This window comes from Eumetopias jubatus, unplaced genomic scaffold (genome assembly GCF_037043125.1).
Source record: "Eumetopias jubatus isolate StellerSeaLion01/CBP00866 unplaced genomic scaffold, mEumJub1_p1.0 scaffold_1, whole genome shotgun sequence".
NCBI lineage: Eukaryota > Metazoa > Chordata > Mammalia > Carnivora > Otariidae > Eumetopias > Eumetopias jubatus.
In genome coordinates, this window is record NW_028274807.1 from 148,744,064 (window position 1) to 148,761,846 (window position 17,783).

Sequence of the window (17,783 nt, forward strand, 5' to 3'; positions counted from 1 at the left end):
AATATTTATTTAGATTTTTTTTTATTTATTTGAGAGAGAAGAGCACGAGCAGGGGGAGGTGCAGAAGGAGAAGCAGACTCCCTGATGAGCAGGGAGCCCGACTTGGGGGTTGATCCCAGGAACCTGGGATCATGACCTGAGCCAAAGGCAGACGCCTAACTGACTGAGCCACCCAGGCACCCCTCAAATATTTTTTTAAATAGGCAAACTTTTTTTAATGTTCCAGTTGAAGGAGCAACTAATCTGACTGAAAAAATTTCTCTAACACAGACTGCAAGACCAAGAAATGGATCTTACCATAATAAGAACGAAAAGAGACATTAATAAGGCTAAAAGAATACATATTGTTATGAGTCTATTTATATATAGTTCAAATGCAGGCAAAACTAATCTACAGTGTTTAGAAGACAGGAAAGCAGTTATCTTGGGGCATAAGGGAGTGACTGAAAGGACAGTCCAAGGGGCCTTCTAGTAATCTGTATGTAGACATGGGTGTTTACCTTATAAAATTTACTAAGCTGTGTTCTCAAGGTGTGTGTGCTTTTCTGTTTGTATGCCAAACTTCAATTAAAAAAAAGTACATAAAAAATGAAAAGCATATCAAATTGAATAAAAAACTTCTAGAAGCCCAATAATCCAAAGAAGTACTTACATGTTTTCCCATTACAACAAAGTACAATGTCGTTTACCCAATCGGTATGGTGTTCCATAGATGCTATGTATGGATCTTGCTAAAATTAAAAGAAAAATTGTAAGGTCATGAGTTTACATTAGAGGATGAAATATATTACAAATTATAGATATGTCTACATTCTTCAATTAATGTGACACACTGCTCTCAGGTCTTAAAATTGACAACTGAATTCAGAGTAGAATGAATGAATTTATTTAAGAGAGAGAGAATGCGCACGTGCCCACGTCTATGAATGCACCCTGAGCGGGTGGGAAGGGGCAGAGAGAGAGTCTTAAGCAGGCTCCACGCACATAGCAGAGCCCAATGTGGGGCTTGATCTCACAACCCTGAGATCATGATCTGAGCCCAAATCAAGAGTCCGATGCTTAACCGACTGAGCCACCCAGGCACCCCCAGAGTAGAATTTCATCAAACAGTTGGTGCTTCCATATAACAGATGTAAACAGAAGTTTTGTTTTAGGAGTTTTGTTACTGATGAAAGCCTAGGTTTCTAGGACAAATGCTTAATTTTTATATCTTAAGTTAGCAAAGGCAACAAGATCTGGGCAAGGTACTGCATATAACACAGAGTGCTACAGGCAGGGGTTTCCTAGGAAGGACAGGATGTGAGCAGATCTGCAGGCTTGAGGGATTTGGATCGGGGGTGGTAAAGACTCACAGCAGACAGCAGACCCAGAAATGAAGATGTGGCTGAACGAGAGTAGTGAGGAGCCCAGCCTGACTGCAGAAGGAGATGAACATTTTTGCTCTTAACCTCCTACTAAGGTTTTTACCTTCTGAATTAAATGTTTTCCTCATGATATCTACAGTCCTTCAGAGAAGAACTGAAGTCCAAATTTAAAGGAGTACTAGCCCTGCCACTGTATCAATTCAGTAACTTGAGATTCTTCCATTTTTCTCTCTTGGCTTAATTACCAGGAGAGGCCTTTTAAAGAGCATTTAGTTACATCCTACACTGAACACAGGCAAGTTCAAGACTCTTCAAGGGTGAAGAGAACAGCTCTCTACAAGTTTATTTGAGAAATGATGCTACTTAGTCTTGTCATGAAATGAAGACCGGAAAAAAGATGTCTAAGGGAAGGGTAGGTAGCTTTCTAGATTCTTTCAGGCTTAAGTTCTTGTGAGTGTTGTTTTCCTTAATTTATTTGAAATACTGTTAATTCCTAGAAGGTGACATTCCAATTTAAATGTGAGTTCCAAGAAATATTTCAAAGCCATAGTATTCTTAGTTTCCATTTTTTTGATACTGGCCCACCACTATTTCCATTGGTTAAAAAATTTAAAGCCCACTGGACCAAAGTCCATTTGAAGAAACATTATCCAGCAACTGTGCAGAATAGTGGCTCTTTTTGACTGAACATCAGACTTGCACAGCTTGCTAGAGAGACGGAGACTTTTAAAACTACAAGGTCAAGCACCAGGGTTCTCAAGTTAGACTGGGAGCTAATTCTCTGTCACTTACCAGTTATTTAACCATGGGTTTCTCTGAGCCCGTCTTCCCATCTATGGAAATGAATCGTATCAGCTGCCTTGAAGGGTTGTTGTGAGAATTAAAACCACATTGGATAGGAAAGGACTAAGAGTATATCTGGTACATGGCTAGGAGCTCAATAAATGCTCTTTCTCCTTCCCTGAATCTTCCTTCCTATGTCATTCACAATACAGGCATTCAAACAAAATACAAAAAGAGTTCCTTTCCAGTTGACTGGGGATTTATTTTTACATAGATTTAAGTCCTTTCTCTGTTTAAGAAAACAGACTTTAAATCTCCTGAAGAAGTCGACCATGTTGTCTATTTTTATATCAACCTTATAGTATCTAGTAAGTAAGACCTTATGGATTTTTTGGGTACCCTAATCACTTTTAAAGAAAGAAATCAAATGTTTCTTCCAGATTAATTATAAATGTAAAAAAGCATATTCAACTTTTTTTTTTTTAAAGCACTGAAAATGGTTGCCAAGAACAGGAAAATATAAATTGTTGAAAGTAATCCTCCCACCAGACGGATTTCTTTGTTTCTTTGTAGCAGAGATCTCTTATCACACACCTAAGTTTATGGAGTCCCTACCTTAGCTAAAGCAGTTTTGAATACTCCCCTAGGGTTGTTTTTCTCAGAGGCTTACAGAATTCTGGTTGCAGTGTACCAAATAACTCATTGCTCAGAGATTAAATCTGAAACTGTGAAAGGTGCCATATTAGACAGACTAACATTTACTGAGTATAAAACTCAATCCCTGCCTTACCTTGTGCTGATTGACACTCCATATTCTTATGATTGAGTCTCGACCGGCCGTGAAAAGTCTGTTCAGTGCTGGATCCAGTTGCAGGGCATTGACTCCATTTCGGTTGTACTTCTCCACTTCATCTCGAATAACATAGGAAACCTGATAAATACGTCCAGATTTGCTTTTTATGAAGTTGTAAGACATGCAATAATAAAATGTAGCCTACTAGTAGCCAATCTGAAATTCAAAATCCCATGTTTTCCAATATAAAAATATATCTACTATATTCAGTAGGGACTGAAACACTGAGAAGTGGAGAAGAATGACATTCATGATGTCAGGCTCAGCCTAGTCCAGGATCAGCAGGTATAAAGCTAACTTACTACAACAGCTTCCTAACCAGACTCCTCCCCACTCTTGTCCGTCTTGAATCCATTTTCCACAAAGCAGCTGGGGAATCTTTTAAAAATGTAAATTTGACTGTGTCTCATCTCTGCTCAAAAACCTCTTCAGGTGCTTACTCTCCTAAACTCATGATTTGATCTGAACTTCTTGACCGGCCTCAAGGGCCCTGCTCACTTCTCCTGTCACTCATCTTTGCACATGCTGCTCGCCATTCTGGCACACTGTGCCCCTGGACCATCGCACGCACTGGCCCCCTGTGTGGAAGCTCTTCCCCACCACTCTGTTGCAGTCTTTAGATGTGTTTAAATGATGCTTCCTCAAAAAGGCCTCATCTGACCTGCCACACAAAATGAAGTTTTGTGTTCCTATAATATGCTAACCATTTCCTTCAGAGCATTTTCCTCTACTCTGCTGTTGGTAACCTGTCTGCTCCAAGTGAAAACCCAAGAAAATCAAGCAAAAGCAACTATAAGAAAAAGGCAGCCCAAAGCAAAATGTTTCTTCCTACCTTCCTTTTATTTTTGAAGATTTTATTTATTCATTGGAGAGAGAGAGAGACAGAGATAGTGAGCAAGAGAGAACGAACAGGGGCAGAGGCAGAAGACAACCCCCCGCTGAGCAGGGAGCCCAGGACCCCGGGATCATGACCTGAGCCAAAGGCAGACACTTAACCGACTGAGCCACCCAGGCGCCCCAAAGCAGAATATTCCTAATCTAACGAAATAACTAGTTAAGAAAAAACTGGGGGAGGGGGTGGAGGGGGGAGAGATGATTTACAATAGGAACAAAAGTACTAGAAATATATTTTGCAAGGAAGATACATAACCAACAGTACAAGGTATATAAAAGAACAACTTGAATAAAGGAGACATGCCATATTGTAGCATAGGAAGATTCAAAATTAATAATTCTTTCCTAAATCTGTGAATTTAACCCAACTTTGGTCAGAGTCCTACCAGAATTCTTTCTAGAAGTTGACAAAATACACACAGTAGTCTCCAGGGGAATACCCAGTCTTTTTTTAAAAATGAAAGGATATTCTTTAAAAGTCTTAAAAGGTAAAGCTACAAGAATTACAATGGAGTACCACAACAGGAATACAGAAAAAAGGATCAGTAGAATAAAACAAAAATTGGACACATATATTCCTACTACAAATTTTTAATTTTGATATAAATGTAGTGTTTCAAATCAATGAGGGCATGATAACCTCTTTAATAAGTTATCTAGGAGCATCTTGTGATTCCACTGGGAAAAATTATATCCTTTCTCCAAATCTTAAACCAAAATGAATTTGCATATGAACCAAAGATTGAAAATTAACAATTTAATCATAAAAATGCTTTTAAAAAGACAGGCAAATATATATAATCTCTACATAGAGAAGGTTCTGCTAATATGACAAGAAACAGGGTAATTTTTTCAAAGAAAAAGACCAATGCTGCTCTAACACAAGTCAAAACCTTCCAGATGTACACAACTGCTCACAGCAGCATTATTCACAACCGCCAAAAAGTGGAAACAACTGCCCACCAACTGATGAACAGACAGACAAAATGTGGTCTATCTGTGCAATGGAATCTCAGTCAGCCCTAAAAAGCAGTGAAGTACTCACACAGGTTCCAACACTGACAGAATCTTAAAAACATTACGCTAAGTTAAAGAGACCAGTTACAAAAGGCCACCTATTTTAGGAGTGTATTTCCACGAAATGTCCAGAACAGGTAAATCTACAGAAAGAGAAAGTACATTAGTGGTTGCCAGGGACTTGGAGGAGAGGGAAATGGGGGTGAATACTAATGGTTATGAGGATTATTTCTGGGGTGACAAAAGTCTCTGAATTAGGTGATCAATGTACAACATTGTGAATTTATGAAAAAGCCCTGAATCGTATACTTTAACAGGTTGAGTTCACATAAATTTTATCTCAATAATGCTGTTATTCAGGGAAAACAAGACAAAACTCTGAACATCAAAAAATAAGATGAGCAAGGTTAAAAGGCAAACATCTAAAATCTGGGAAAATAATGAAATAAATATGGAAGATAAAACTCTTTGAGAACCTACAAAGAATCCATACAAAACAATAAGAAGTTGTCAAACTCTCTGACAGAGAAATAAAGATCACCAAGAGGAAATTTTTTGAAAAGAAAAGAAAATGCCAACAAACACATAAATAAAGACATGAAAAGGGCCAGGCCTATATGCACAAAGACAAGACTATTGTTTTTGGCCTAGTCTTTTGGGTGTAACTAACTGTAATACTTACTCAAACCAGCTTAAATTAAAGAGGGAGGGAATTTAACATAAAAATACAAGGATATCTAACAGAGTCCAAGGGCAGGAAATATGGTCATGACTCATAAGAGACATTTTTAAAATAAAATCATGGCACTTCTCTGAAGTCTTCCAAAGGTTTTTCACTGCATTTAAAGTTCAAATTCCTCACATGCTTTGGATCTATCCTGCATCTTCACACTCACCTCAAACTAACTCCCCCTAGCTTCTTTCATGAGAGTCACCCCAAACTCTGTTCTGTTCCTCAAACACATCAAGCTCTTTCCCACCCACAAAGGGCTTCAGTATTTACTGTTCCCTGTGCCAAAAACATCCCCGACCTTTACGATCCCCACAGGAATACCCTCCCCCTGGCTTTTATCTTGTCTGGCTCATCCTGGCCCTTCAGGTCTTAGCAGAAAAGTCACCTCTTCTGAAGAGCATCCCCTGATCTCCTTCCCCAATCACTTACCCTATCAATTTCTTGCACAGTTCTTACCACGCTCCGTATTTCTTTTTGTTATATCTTCTCCTTTAGAATAAAAGCTTCAAGAGGTTAAGGAACTTGTCAGCCTTGTTCCTTCTATCACTGTACCTCATTATAGTGTCTGGCACATAAAAGACACACAATAAATATTATTGTATGAATCAGACACTGGAAAGCCATCGGAACCAAGATGCCTTCAATGTCAATTTCAATCTCTCTCAATCTCTTTTTTGCTGGGGATCCAAGGCCCCTTATTTGCTTCTCTCAGTACATTTCATAGTGGAGACTATGTTGCAAATAGGAATCTTAATGTTCAAATTCCTGGCAGATTATGTGACTGGTCCAATGGGAAAGGGTCAGAGAATAACAACATGATTGTCAGGTCCTAATTCCAGGTGGAAAGTAATTCTTAGCAAAACAAATCCAGGCCTACCTCTTCAAGGGTATCTACTACAGATGTGTGATTAAAAATGGCAAAGAATTAGAAGTATCCTAGTTGGGTAAATTTTGGCACACACCTTATAAAAGAGAATGCTACTTAATCATTAAAAATGTTGATGTAGGGGCGCCTGGGTGGCTTAGTCGTTAAGTGTCTGCCTTTGGCTCAGCTCATGATCCCAGGGTCGTGGGATCAAGCCCCGCATCAGGCTCCCTGCTCAGCGGGAAGCCTGCTTCTTCCTCTCCCACTCCCCTGCTTGTGTTCCCTTTCTTGATGTGTCTCTGTCAAATAAATAAATAAAATCTTAAAAAAAAAAGTTGATGTAGATCTAGACTGACCAACATGGGAAGAAAGCCATGATGTCTTTTTTGAAGTGAAATATGTCCAACAGAGTAGTGAATAATAAACATTATAAAAATGCTGCAGAATATTAAATGTGTATTTTAAAACAAGTATGTAAGTTTGAAAGGATATACATACATAAAACTATCAGTAGTTATTCCTGAGTGATGGAATTATGGTGACTGTCACTCACTTGTGCCTTTTTTATATGGTATGAATGTTTTACGATAAGACACGTATTAGTTTTTTGAATTTATAATTTAATTTCTGTCCAAGTAATTCTTGCCTGTATTCAGAAGATCAAATACCATAATACTGAAAAGACTCTAATGAGGGGCGTCTGTGTGGCTCAGTCGTTAAGCGTCTGCCTTCAGCTCAGGTCATGATCCCAGGGTCCTGGGATCGAGCCCCGCATCGGGCTCCCTGCTCAGCTCCCTGCTCTCCCTCTCCCACTCCCCCTGCTTGTGTTCCCTCTCTCACTGTCTCTCTCTCTGTCAAATAAATAAATAAAATCATAAAAAAAAAAAAAAGAAAGACTAATGAAAAACCATCTCCCTGTCTGGGTAAGACTTCCCATACCCAGTCTTAATTCCTAGGGGTAACTAATTTCAACTCTTGGTTGTTTCTGAAGAGTTACTCCCTTTCTCAAAATACTGTGCTTATCCTATAACCTTCCATTTTAGACATTATCTATTTACTCAGGCTATGGTAGACTGGGATCTAGCTCTGGACTACCCTCAGTAACTCCTCCCTCTACTCTTCTGATACAGATATACCACGATTTTCGATTTTCGGGTGAATAAATCACCAGCACTAGCTACACTGTTTGACTCTGTACTTGCTGTCTACTGACTAGCCAAGACCTGTATCATGAATACATTTCCTTTCTTAGAGAGCTTTTTGTTTTCCCTGGCATTCTCCCTTTCTTTCCTTCTTCAACGCTTTCCTCTACTTTAATTTCAACTCCCCTTCATCGTAGCACCACATGAGATATTCTAGCGAGAGCCCGGACCACCCCGCTTTGCCCAAAAATCTTCTCTCAGAAACATACATCTTCTCACTCGGGCCCAGGCCACCTGCCCTCTCTGTCTGCTGGCACAGCTGTCACCTTTGATGCTTCCCTGTACTGCTCTTCTGGGCTGGGTTTGAGCCACTGAATTCCTGCATTCCAACGTCTCCTCCTCTCTGTGTTCACTCCCCAGTTTTGCTGAAGCACATTCCCAGGACCTCAAGAAACTAACACGGAAAAGGTGCACAGGAGGTGATTTTAGCCCTCACAAGCCTAAAAAGGTCTTTACCTCTACACTGGATTTGGCTGGGTGAAGAAGTCCATGTAGAAAAAACCCCTCTGCTTCTGAAGGCACTGCTCCAACTTCCAATCCAGCACCCAGTGTTGCCACTGAATTCAATGCCATTCCGTTTCAGTCCATTCTAAAATGATCTCATTTTCATTCTTTCCCGTACCACGACCTGCCCACTCCCCTCACTCCTAAGTGTGTAGGATCTTCTCTATTTTCTTGCTGCTTTATTTACTTAGTTTTTGGTCCTTATCAATTAATTTTGCTATGCACTGAGAAAGTCCTTTCAACCTAGAAGCTTGTGGCACTTCAGCTCTGAAAAACCTTCTCCTATCAAGTCATTAATAATCTGTTTTCTCTGCTCCTTCTTAAACCCCCATCAGTCAGATGTTGGAACTTTCAAACCGATCCTTCATCTTTTATGCTTTCTATATTATGGATCTTTGTCCTTTTGTTTACTTTTGTAAGACCTCCTTTACTATTTTTTAACTGCTATTAATTTTTTTTTAGTAAATTTTAGTATGATGGACAAAACAGCAATAGTATCTTTTTTTTAAAGATTTTATTTATTTGAGAGAGCGAGGATGAGAGAGAGAGAGAGAGAGAGAGAGAGAGAGAGAGAGAGAGAGCGCACATGGGGGGAGCAGAGGGAGAAGCAGACTCCCCGCTGAGCAGGGAGCCCCTTGCAGGACTCGATCCCAGGACTCCAGGATCATGACCCGAGCCGAATGCAGTCGCCCAACCAACCGAGCCACCCAGGCGCCCCAGCAATAGTATCTTCAAAAAGGAAATGACTAAATTATCCATTCTAAGTGGTCATTAAAGAATGAAGATGAGGGGCACCTGGGTGGCTCATTTGGCTGGGTGTCTGCCAACTTCAACTCCCCTTCATCGTAGCACCACATGAGATATCCTAGCAAGAGCCCGAACCTGAGCTGAGGCTCAGGTCATGATCCGGGGGTCCTGGGATCGACCACCGTGTCGGCTCCCTGCTCGGCCAGGGGCCTGCTTCTCCCTCTCCTTCTACTTCTCCCTCTCCCTCTGCCACACCCCCTGCTTGTGCTCTCTCATGCGTGCTCTTTCAAATAAATAAATAAAATCTTACAAAAAGAAAAGAAAATGAACTGTATATGCTGATATATTCCAAGACACATCACATTAAGATCTTATTGTCTGAGAGAGAGAGAGCAAGGGGTGGGGGCGAGGAGCAGAGGCAAGAGAGAGAATGAGGGGCTTGATCTCACAACCCTGAGATTATGACCTGAGCTAAAATCAAGACCCAGACACCTAACCTACTGAGCCACCCAGGCACCCCTAAAAACCTATTGTTAAAGAAAAAAAATTGGGGCACCTGGGTGGCTCAGTCGGTTAAGCGTCTGCCTTCCACTCAGGTCATAATCCCAGGGTCTTGGGATAAAGCCCTGAGTTGGGCTCCCTGCTTGGCAGGGGAGTCTGTGTCTCCCTCTTCCTCTGCCCCTGTTCGTGTGCCCTCTCTCTCACTCACTCTCTCTCTCAAATAAATAAATAAAATCCAAAAAAAAAAATGGCCGTAGATAAAAGAAAAACAGGATGCAGTTCTTTCAACAAATATTGATGAAGCATCCACCAGTGGCCAGGCTCAATTCTAAACACTGGATTTTGTGAGTGGGCACAACAGTCCTCCTGGAGCTTTCATTCTTTTATTTATTTTTTAAAGATATTTATTTATTTATTTGAGAGTGCATGAGCGCATGAGCAGGGGGGAAGAGTTGAGGGAGAAGCAGACTCCCGACTGAGCAGGGAGCCTGACACATGGCTCAATCCTAAGACCCTGAGATCATGATCTCAGGTGAAGGGAGACCCTTAACCAAAAGAGCCACCCAGGCAACCCTGGAGTTTTCATTCCAGTGGAGAAAGAATGTTAGAGAAGTCACAGTAAGTTATATGAAGTTTACTGCCATCAGCCCCCCCCCCCCCAAGATATAGGTAAGCTTTATAGGCAGAAGAGATGAAGTAAAAGAAAAAGAAAAGTAGAAGGTGCTGGAGATAGTAGCAATGAATGAGTGAGCAAAGTCCTGGAAAAACCTCATTAAACAGTCAAGAATACAGGCAAAAGCAGAGAGGAAGATTCATATCTGACCATTTTAATTTGCTTAAAAAAAGGGGGCAGGGGGAAGAGCAGAGGCTACTTTAAGACCTCTGCAAGGGACGGGAAGCCAGACCTTTGGTAGGAGCTATGCATTTTGGAAGAAACATGTAAAGGGACTAATACGGAGAAGAATATGGCAGTCCCCCAGCAGCAAGTACCCAGTTAGGTTACACTCTTAAGTATTTGTAGCTGGCTTAGTAAGCACTGATTAATTTCTCCAGCAATTGTCTGGGACCCAAAATAAAGAAATCAGACAAGGGACGATCCACTAAACTTCATGTGATCTGTCTCTGCATCTCAAGCTTAAATACCCCTAGAATTATTGGTAATGTGCCAGAAGCTACAGTAGATGGTTGACTTTTTTCACCATAGATTAGTTCTGTCTGTTCTATAACGTTCTGTAAGTGGAATCACACAGCTCTTTAGTGTAAGGCTACTTCCAGCTATCAGGCTAAATCAGGCTAAATTTGGCCAAGAAAAATTGGCCAGATAACAGTAATTCTCACATCTGTTTTCCCTGTTCAATCCTGTGGACCATTACTTTCTACTTGTACCTAATTTCAAGAGTGCCGATTTTAAAAATTATTCTAAAAAGTAGTCTTGCAGATAAAAATAGGACAAATTCTAGCTTGACTTCTTCTAGTCAGGGGGCATTAGTAAAACTCCTCCAGGAGTTAGTAAAAAACCACCCATGGTCCTAATCCAGGCCAAACCTGTTTCTATAAACAAAGTTTTATTGGAACACAGCCACATCTATTCATTTAGGTATTGTCTATGGCTGCTTTTACGTTATAATGGCAGAGCTGAGTAGTTATAACATAGTAAAATGGCCTGCCAAAGCCTAAAATACTTACCATCTGACCCCTTAGAGAAAAAGTTTACTGACCTCTGTTCCAATGGATGACACATTGGTATAATTTGTTTTACTACCCATCCTACATAAAAAGTAACTCATCTTGAACATACAGCTAATTTGTAAGGGTCTTTCCTTGAGAAGTCAGGATTTGGCATCATTCTACTTCCTTTAAAAAAAAAAAAGGTCTCAAAGATTAAACAACCAACCCAGAACTTGGACTCAGAATCAGAAATAAGGACCCACACTAAGCTCTGAATAGGTCTGGAATAACTAAATATTTGGCAGAGAAAAAAGGTAAGTATTGATAAAAGAGACCTTTGTTGGTTGCCTCTCCATCCCCATTTCTGCTCCTCAAGGCAAGGAAATCCTAGAAGAAAATGTACAGGAGCTACTTAAGAGACCGAAGCTTTGAATACTGTGTGAAAGGACATGAGGACTGGGGTGGGACAGCAACCAAGAGGGAAGGCCTAGAGCTGCCAGTTTGGGACTAGAAGATAACTCATCCGCAGCCCAATGGTAAAGCTGACTTTACAGCACTTCTTAGGTTAGAGAGTCACAGTGAGCCTGCTGGTTCAAAATCTGCATGAAACCAGCACCACCTCTTGACTTTTCATTTACCTGAGCCAATACATGTCTTTTATTACGTGAGCCTGGTTAAGGTGAATTTGGGGTCATTTCCAAAGAAAAGAATCCTATTATGGAAGGCCAAGTATGTATATACTTGAAACATCACTGGATACTAGGGCATGGTTGTTGCTCCTAAACCAGGAATAGCAGTGACAACCTCATTCCAAGAATCCTGAAGCAAGCTGAAGGAAAGATGGAGAGAGCAAGAGAGGGAGACGGAGGAAATCGGGGAGGGAGAGAGAGAAAGAGAGTGAGTCAACCAATAGACTGTGGCTGCTGGAAAATAATAACAGTAAGGGACAACCAGGGAGTGAAAAGACTTGCTTTGATGTCTTGATTACCAGGAAAAAATCTGCATCATCTATCTGAATTCATACATTTAACTGTCTGATCATGTTTCTGCCAATCACAAATTCACCCCTCCTCCTCATACTCACCTCCAGGCTGCTGAGAAGTTGAAGATGGTAGGACATGTGCTCATTCTTCATTATGTCTATAATTAATAAGCAGTATGTTTGGACCCTCTCCAATGGTTATTTATCAATATTATAAATCTCAAGGGTTCTTTTTGGCCTACAATTTAATAATGAAGCTCAGGGCTACTGCTTCTTGGTACAAGACAGCCAAGAGGCAAAATATATTTAGGTAGCCATATATACTTTCTCCAAAATGGAAAGATTTTATTTATAAAAACAAAGAATGTTATAAAAAGCTCAAATATACAGAAGTTAATATATATTTTAAAATAAAAGATATCCCATTTCCTGCCTTACCCATAATCACATAATCTAATACATAGAGACAATCACTGTTAATAGCCTTCCAGACATTTAAAACACATTATTTCCTTTGTGGAAATGGGACTATGCTATGTTGACTTGTTTTTTTGACTTCTGGACACCTTTCCTTTTTAATAATACAGATCAAGCTTATCTTTTTAACAACTGCAAATTAATCCACTAGATAAGTGTATTTATCTGCTAAGTGATGACTGTTGGACATTGAGATTTTTTTCACAATGACAGCATTCCTAAAATAAACACTCTTGCACAACCAGATATATGCATATGCACTTTTTAAATTTTTTTAAATTAATCTAAGTGAAAGCAAGAGAGACATGAGCTGGGGGGAGGGGCAGAAAGAGAAAGAGAAGCAGACTCCCCACTGAGCAGGGAGCCCTGATGCAGGGCTCCATCCCAGGGACCCTGGGATCATGACCTGAGCCTAAGGCAGACGCTTAACCAACTGAGGCACCCAGGCGCCCCTCATTTGCACTTTTGGAAAACAATTTTTTAGACGAGGAATTGCTGGGTCAATGGGAATGTGTATTTAAAATTTTGACAAACAGCAAGACACTGAACAATAAATACTATGACTTTGTTTAGAGTTAAGAAAATCACGTAAGTTGGGTACACATGCACAAAGAGGTATAGAACATTGGTTTTCAACCAGGGGCAACTTTATCCTCCCGCAAACATTTGAAAGTATCTAGTTATTTTTGGTTGTCTACACTGGATAGATGCTAACATCTAGTAGACAGAAGCCAGGATGATGCAAAACAACTTATAATGCATTGAACCCCCTCCCCCCCAATAAAGAATAAAAAATCATGCAGCCCAACATGCCAACAGTGCTCAGAGTAAAACAAAAAACAAAAAACTGGTCTAGGGTTATATATCACACCCTCCACAGTAGCATTCTTTGAAGAGTAGAGGACAATTACCATTTATACCTTTGAACTGTTTGTGGGGTTTTTTTTTGGCAACGAACATGCACTAGTTTGAAAAACACTTCCATAAACAAAAGTTCTCCCTCTCACTGAGATACAATCTATCTCTGTAGCTTCTCACATTATTTCTATACCTTGGGGACAAATTCTGAAAGCAACTATCTTCAGCAGGCTAATCTTGGTTCTTTTGATGCTCTTCATAGGAAATAGTTTCAGGTTACTTCACCAATCTGATTGCTAGACCTATCAAGAACAAGGTACTAAGTGCTGAACCCCAAACTGTAGTTTTGTACTATGACCAGCAAAGAATGGAATTATCTCCCTCATTCAACATGTGATGGCTCACATTCAGCTTATTAAAACACTCAATTTTTCCATACACAGTGTGGTGAATTTACATTTCCTCATCTTGTACTTTATATGGCCTTTAAATTTAAATGCAAGTAACAGATGCCTGATTAACTCTCCTTACTACCCTAAGAAGTGTACCACTCTAGTGTCTAGAAGACAATTAAGACAATTTTCAGTTACATTTTAGTCCACAGCACATATTCTCACCCACCTGGCTTGGATGCTGGGGTTACTTAAATCCTGTTACTGATGCATTTAAAAATCACCTAACCGGTAAGCTATTTTAGATTCTTATTAATTTCACTCAATTCAGAGACATCTAGTGAATGCTCAGGTCACTGTAGTGATCAATGAGATCAATAAAACAAATAAGTAAACTGCCCAGAAGACAATGGCCTGCAGCCACTGCTGGGGTTACCTTACTGAAGGATTACTTTGTCCCGTTTACCTACTAAACAATCGATTTCAATCTGCAGAACTACATATAATGTGTTTCATAAAGAGATCCTGGGTATTACTTATTCCCACACTGTCTCAATTCTTTGCACATCTTTGGGATTAAACTAAGTGCTCAGTAAACGTTTAATGAATAAGCACGTAAACCGTCACTCCATATACAATTTACTTGCAGGTAAACACTTTTAATAGGGCTTTTACTCCTTGCACAGCTGAAAATACTAGGTAGCGATAACTCTTAATCGTACCCAAAATAAAAGTGGATTCACGAAGGCATAAAGAAACACGAAAGAGTTAGATAACTCTTTACCCTTGGATAATAAATCATTAGAAACAGGAAAGAATCAAGGATGCACAATGAAGATGAAGAAAATTAATAAAAATGATAATTTCCCCACTAACACCAGCACACTTCCACGTCGTTTCCACCTCACAAGGGACAAAGCTTCCGCAAAAAGAAAAAAAAAATAAATAAAGGCAGAGGGCTCCCCAGTGCAGAATCCTCCGCAGAAACCCCGCAGAGCCATCTGCGCCCCGCCACGCCCCCGCACAGGTCCATTCCGCCGCCGCCGGGGAAGTGCCCGCAGGCCTCGCCTCAGACGCGGATAGGGCAGAGCGTTTTCGTGAAAGGCAAGGGAAGGGGGAGGCAGGTGGGCGGGAAACGAGCCCATCCAGATCCCGCAAGCCCAAGCCGACGAAAGAGCTGGAGTCCGGCAAGCCCTAGCTCCAAACCCCGCACCCTAGGGTCCCGGGACTGGGCCCAGGCCGGCCCAGCCAGCCGCCCCCCGCCCCTTCCTCAAAGCCGTTAGCGCCGCGGCCCCACCCCTCACCGCCGGCCGCGCCCTGTCCCGCTCTCCCCAAGCCGCTACCCTGGACGACCGCAGCCCGAGGCATCTGCTTGCTGCAGGTGGGCCCGGGGCCGCAGGCCACGTCCAGGAGGTCGAGGAGCGGGACTCCCATACCTGCACTTTCCTCCGCCCCGCCGTGTTCTGCCGGTGATGGGCCGCCATCTTGCATGTTGACACTCCTACGTCACTTCCGGAAGTGTTCCCGACCGGGCGGATGTTCCGCCCCTTCCGCTTTATCCAAGGGCAGGTGGTGAAGCCGGGGTCGAGCTCGTCTTGTGCTCACCTAATGCTGTTTGTCGCTGTGGGCGGTGGCTCTTGGGTGAGGTTGAAGCACCTAAAAACCGTTGCGTGCGTATAGTGCTGGCAGAGAGAGAGCCACTTTCTGGACCGAAGGAGCAGTCCGGCTCCAGCTCTGGGCCTTAAACCATGATTTTCGCTGCTCTCCGGGTGCCTCCTCCAGAGGTCCAAGCAGGCATAATGAAGACTGAAAGAATGTATACTGGACATGGGAGCTTGGACAGACACCCCCCCCCAACTTTCCTAGGCAGCCAAGGGAACAGACAGATTTGCCATGAAGTACCTAAAAATGGACAATTATAAATTGGCTTTGAAGGAGAAATAGAATGGCTGGCAAAGAAAATGGCCCATATCATAAGGAGGAGCAAAGTTTCTATTTAAATAAAAGATAAAGTATGTAATAGGAAGATGAACATTAAATTGTTCCTAGAGACAACTTTCTAAGTTAATGAATCCTGAAGGAGTTGGGGCTCACTCTTGTATCTGGTTTAAATCATCTCTTATACTGGGACAGTTAGATCTTCTGGATGAAAGTTTGACTTAAGAACGCTTTCCTGGCACTAATTTTAGGTGCTGAGGCTGGTCAGACTCCTTGTGAAAGTGATTTCTATAGAACTGCACTGTCCCATTCAGCATCCACTAGGCACGTGTGGTTCCTGAGCACTTTAAATCGGGCTAGTTCAAACTGAGGTATGATGAAACAAATATCCACCAAATTCCAAAGACAGGATAAAGAAAAGAATGTAAAATATTTCATCAATATTTTTTATCAATCTCACATTGAAATGATGTCTCAGAAATACTGGTTAAATAACATAGTAAGATTATTTCTTTTTAGTTTTTATAATGTGACTGATAGTATATTTGAAGTTATATATGTAGCTTACATATTTCTGTTGCATAGTGCTAGTATAGAACGATGCTTAGGAAAGTTCTTGTCTAGACAAATGCCTTTTTAAATTAATAAAGAAATGTGAATTCGAGGAGTAGGAACTGATAGCAGAAAGCTTCTTAAGCAAAACTGGCAGTGATAACTTGGATATAAATTACATATACTACATTTTATTACAGACACATTCATTTATTTATTCATGTGTTCATTCAGCAAAATATTTAATTAAATGCCAGGCAATATATTAGGTGCTGGGGATCCAGTGGTGAGTGCACATAATCATAGTACTTAGAGTCCCATGGTAAGGCAGAAATTAATTAAACACATAAATAAATATGGAGTTAAGTATAGTGAAGAAAAATAATTATAAGACAGGAAAGAAAAAAAAAGGAAAGAATCCTTGAGTCAAGATCTGAGAATGGAGTTAATTTGGCAAGGAGAGGGTACAGTCTGAGCAAAGGTCTTGTGGCAGGAGGGAGCATGGAACATTCCAAGAATTGAGGACCAATGCTTAGAGTTCAGAGAACAAGGGGAAGGAAAAGGCAGAGACTACACCCAACAGGGTCTTCTAAAGCAATAGGAAGCTGTTGAAGGAGTTTAAACAGGGGAGGGAGGGAAATGATCTGCATTTTTTTTCTTCCAAATATTTATTTAAATTCTAGTTAGTTATCTGCATTTTTAAAGAATGATTCAACAAATGTCTGTTGAGTACCCATGATGTGCCAGGCATTGTTCAGGTTTGTTGCTCTGCACAATATGGTGGTACCTGCTAGAAATGCATTGTGAGATTGTTGGCGTCCCACTTTGGATCCGAAGAGCATTGAAGTCATGAAGTCCTTTTAATGTGCAGAATGTCCAGCAGGATGTCCAGAAGTTCACTTTGCCTGAAAGGAGCATTGGCCTTGGGTAATAATTCATGGTGCAAAGCTAATTGTTTGACCAGGTGGTCAAGGACATCGGAAAGAGCAAGATTGGAGAGCTGGTGACAAGGAATATTTGGGAGGGGATATGCTGATGGACCTAGCAGAATGAATCTTAGGAATCATAAGGATGAAATGAACTGCTCTGTGGAGGAAACTCAGCCTCCTTTCCAGCCTCACTGCTTGCTCAGTGGACTCATGAATGAAATGGAAATGGTAGCAGGATTGGAGCTATGCCTAGGATCACCAAACAACTGTTGAGTGTTCTGGTTGCCAGCAGCAATGACCAGTTCTGAGTTGATGAGATACCCCCTGCTCCAGGAGGACCAGCCAGCCACTCAGAGGCAAGTCAATTCCTTTGGCCCTACCCAGTCATTGAGAATAGTTGTTTTCCTCTCCGAAATTGTTTACTCTAGATTTTGATTTGCTTCCCTGTTTGCTGTGCTGCTGTCAGTGCCACTATCTGGGGATTTATTGAATGTTTTATACACAATCACTGTGTCTGACACCAT

At 41.1% G+C, this 17,783-nt stretch overlaps 1 protein-coding gene across 4 annotated transcripts in view; it reads right to left on the reverse strand.

The window, feature by feature from the left end:
- WDR48 (WD repeat domain 48) overlaps nucleotides 1-15,345 on the reverse strand; it is a 44,119-nt gene extending 28,774 nt beyond the window's left edge. The window contains exons 1-3 of one of the 4 annotated variants that reach the window (XM_028106992.1): nucleotides 15,277-15,345; nucleotides 2,938-3,078; nucleotides 653-731 (exon numbers count right to left, since the gene is read on the reverse strand). In XM_028106992.1, coding sequence (XP_027962793.1) covers nucleotides 653-731; nucleotides 2,938-3,078; nucleotides 15,277-15,324 — 268 coding nt within the window. In that variant the 5' untranslated portion in view covers nucleotides 15,325-15,345. Of the gene's footprint in view, nucleotides 1-652; nucleotides 732-2,937; nucleotides 3,079-11,466; nucleotides 11,497-12,215; nucleotides 12,255-15,276 lie in introns of those variants that run through there. The other 3 variants (XM_028106991.2, XM_088026683.1, XM_088026685.1) reach the window with 3 other exon arrangements.
- Nucleotides 15,346-17,783: the final 2,438 nt, after the last annotated feature.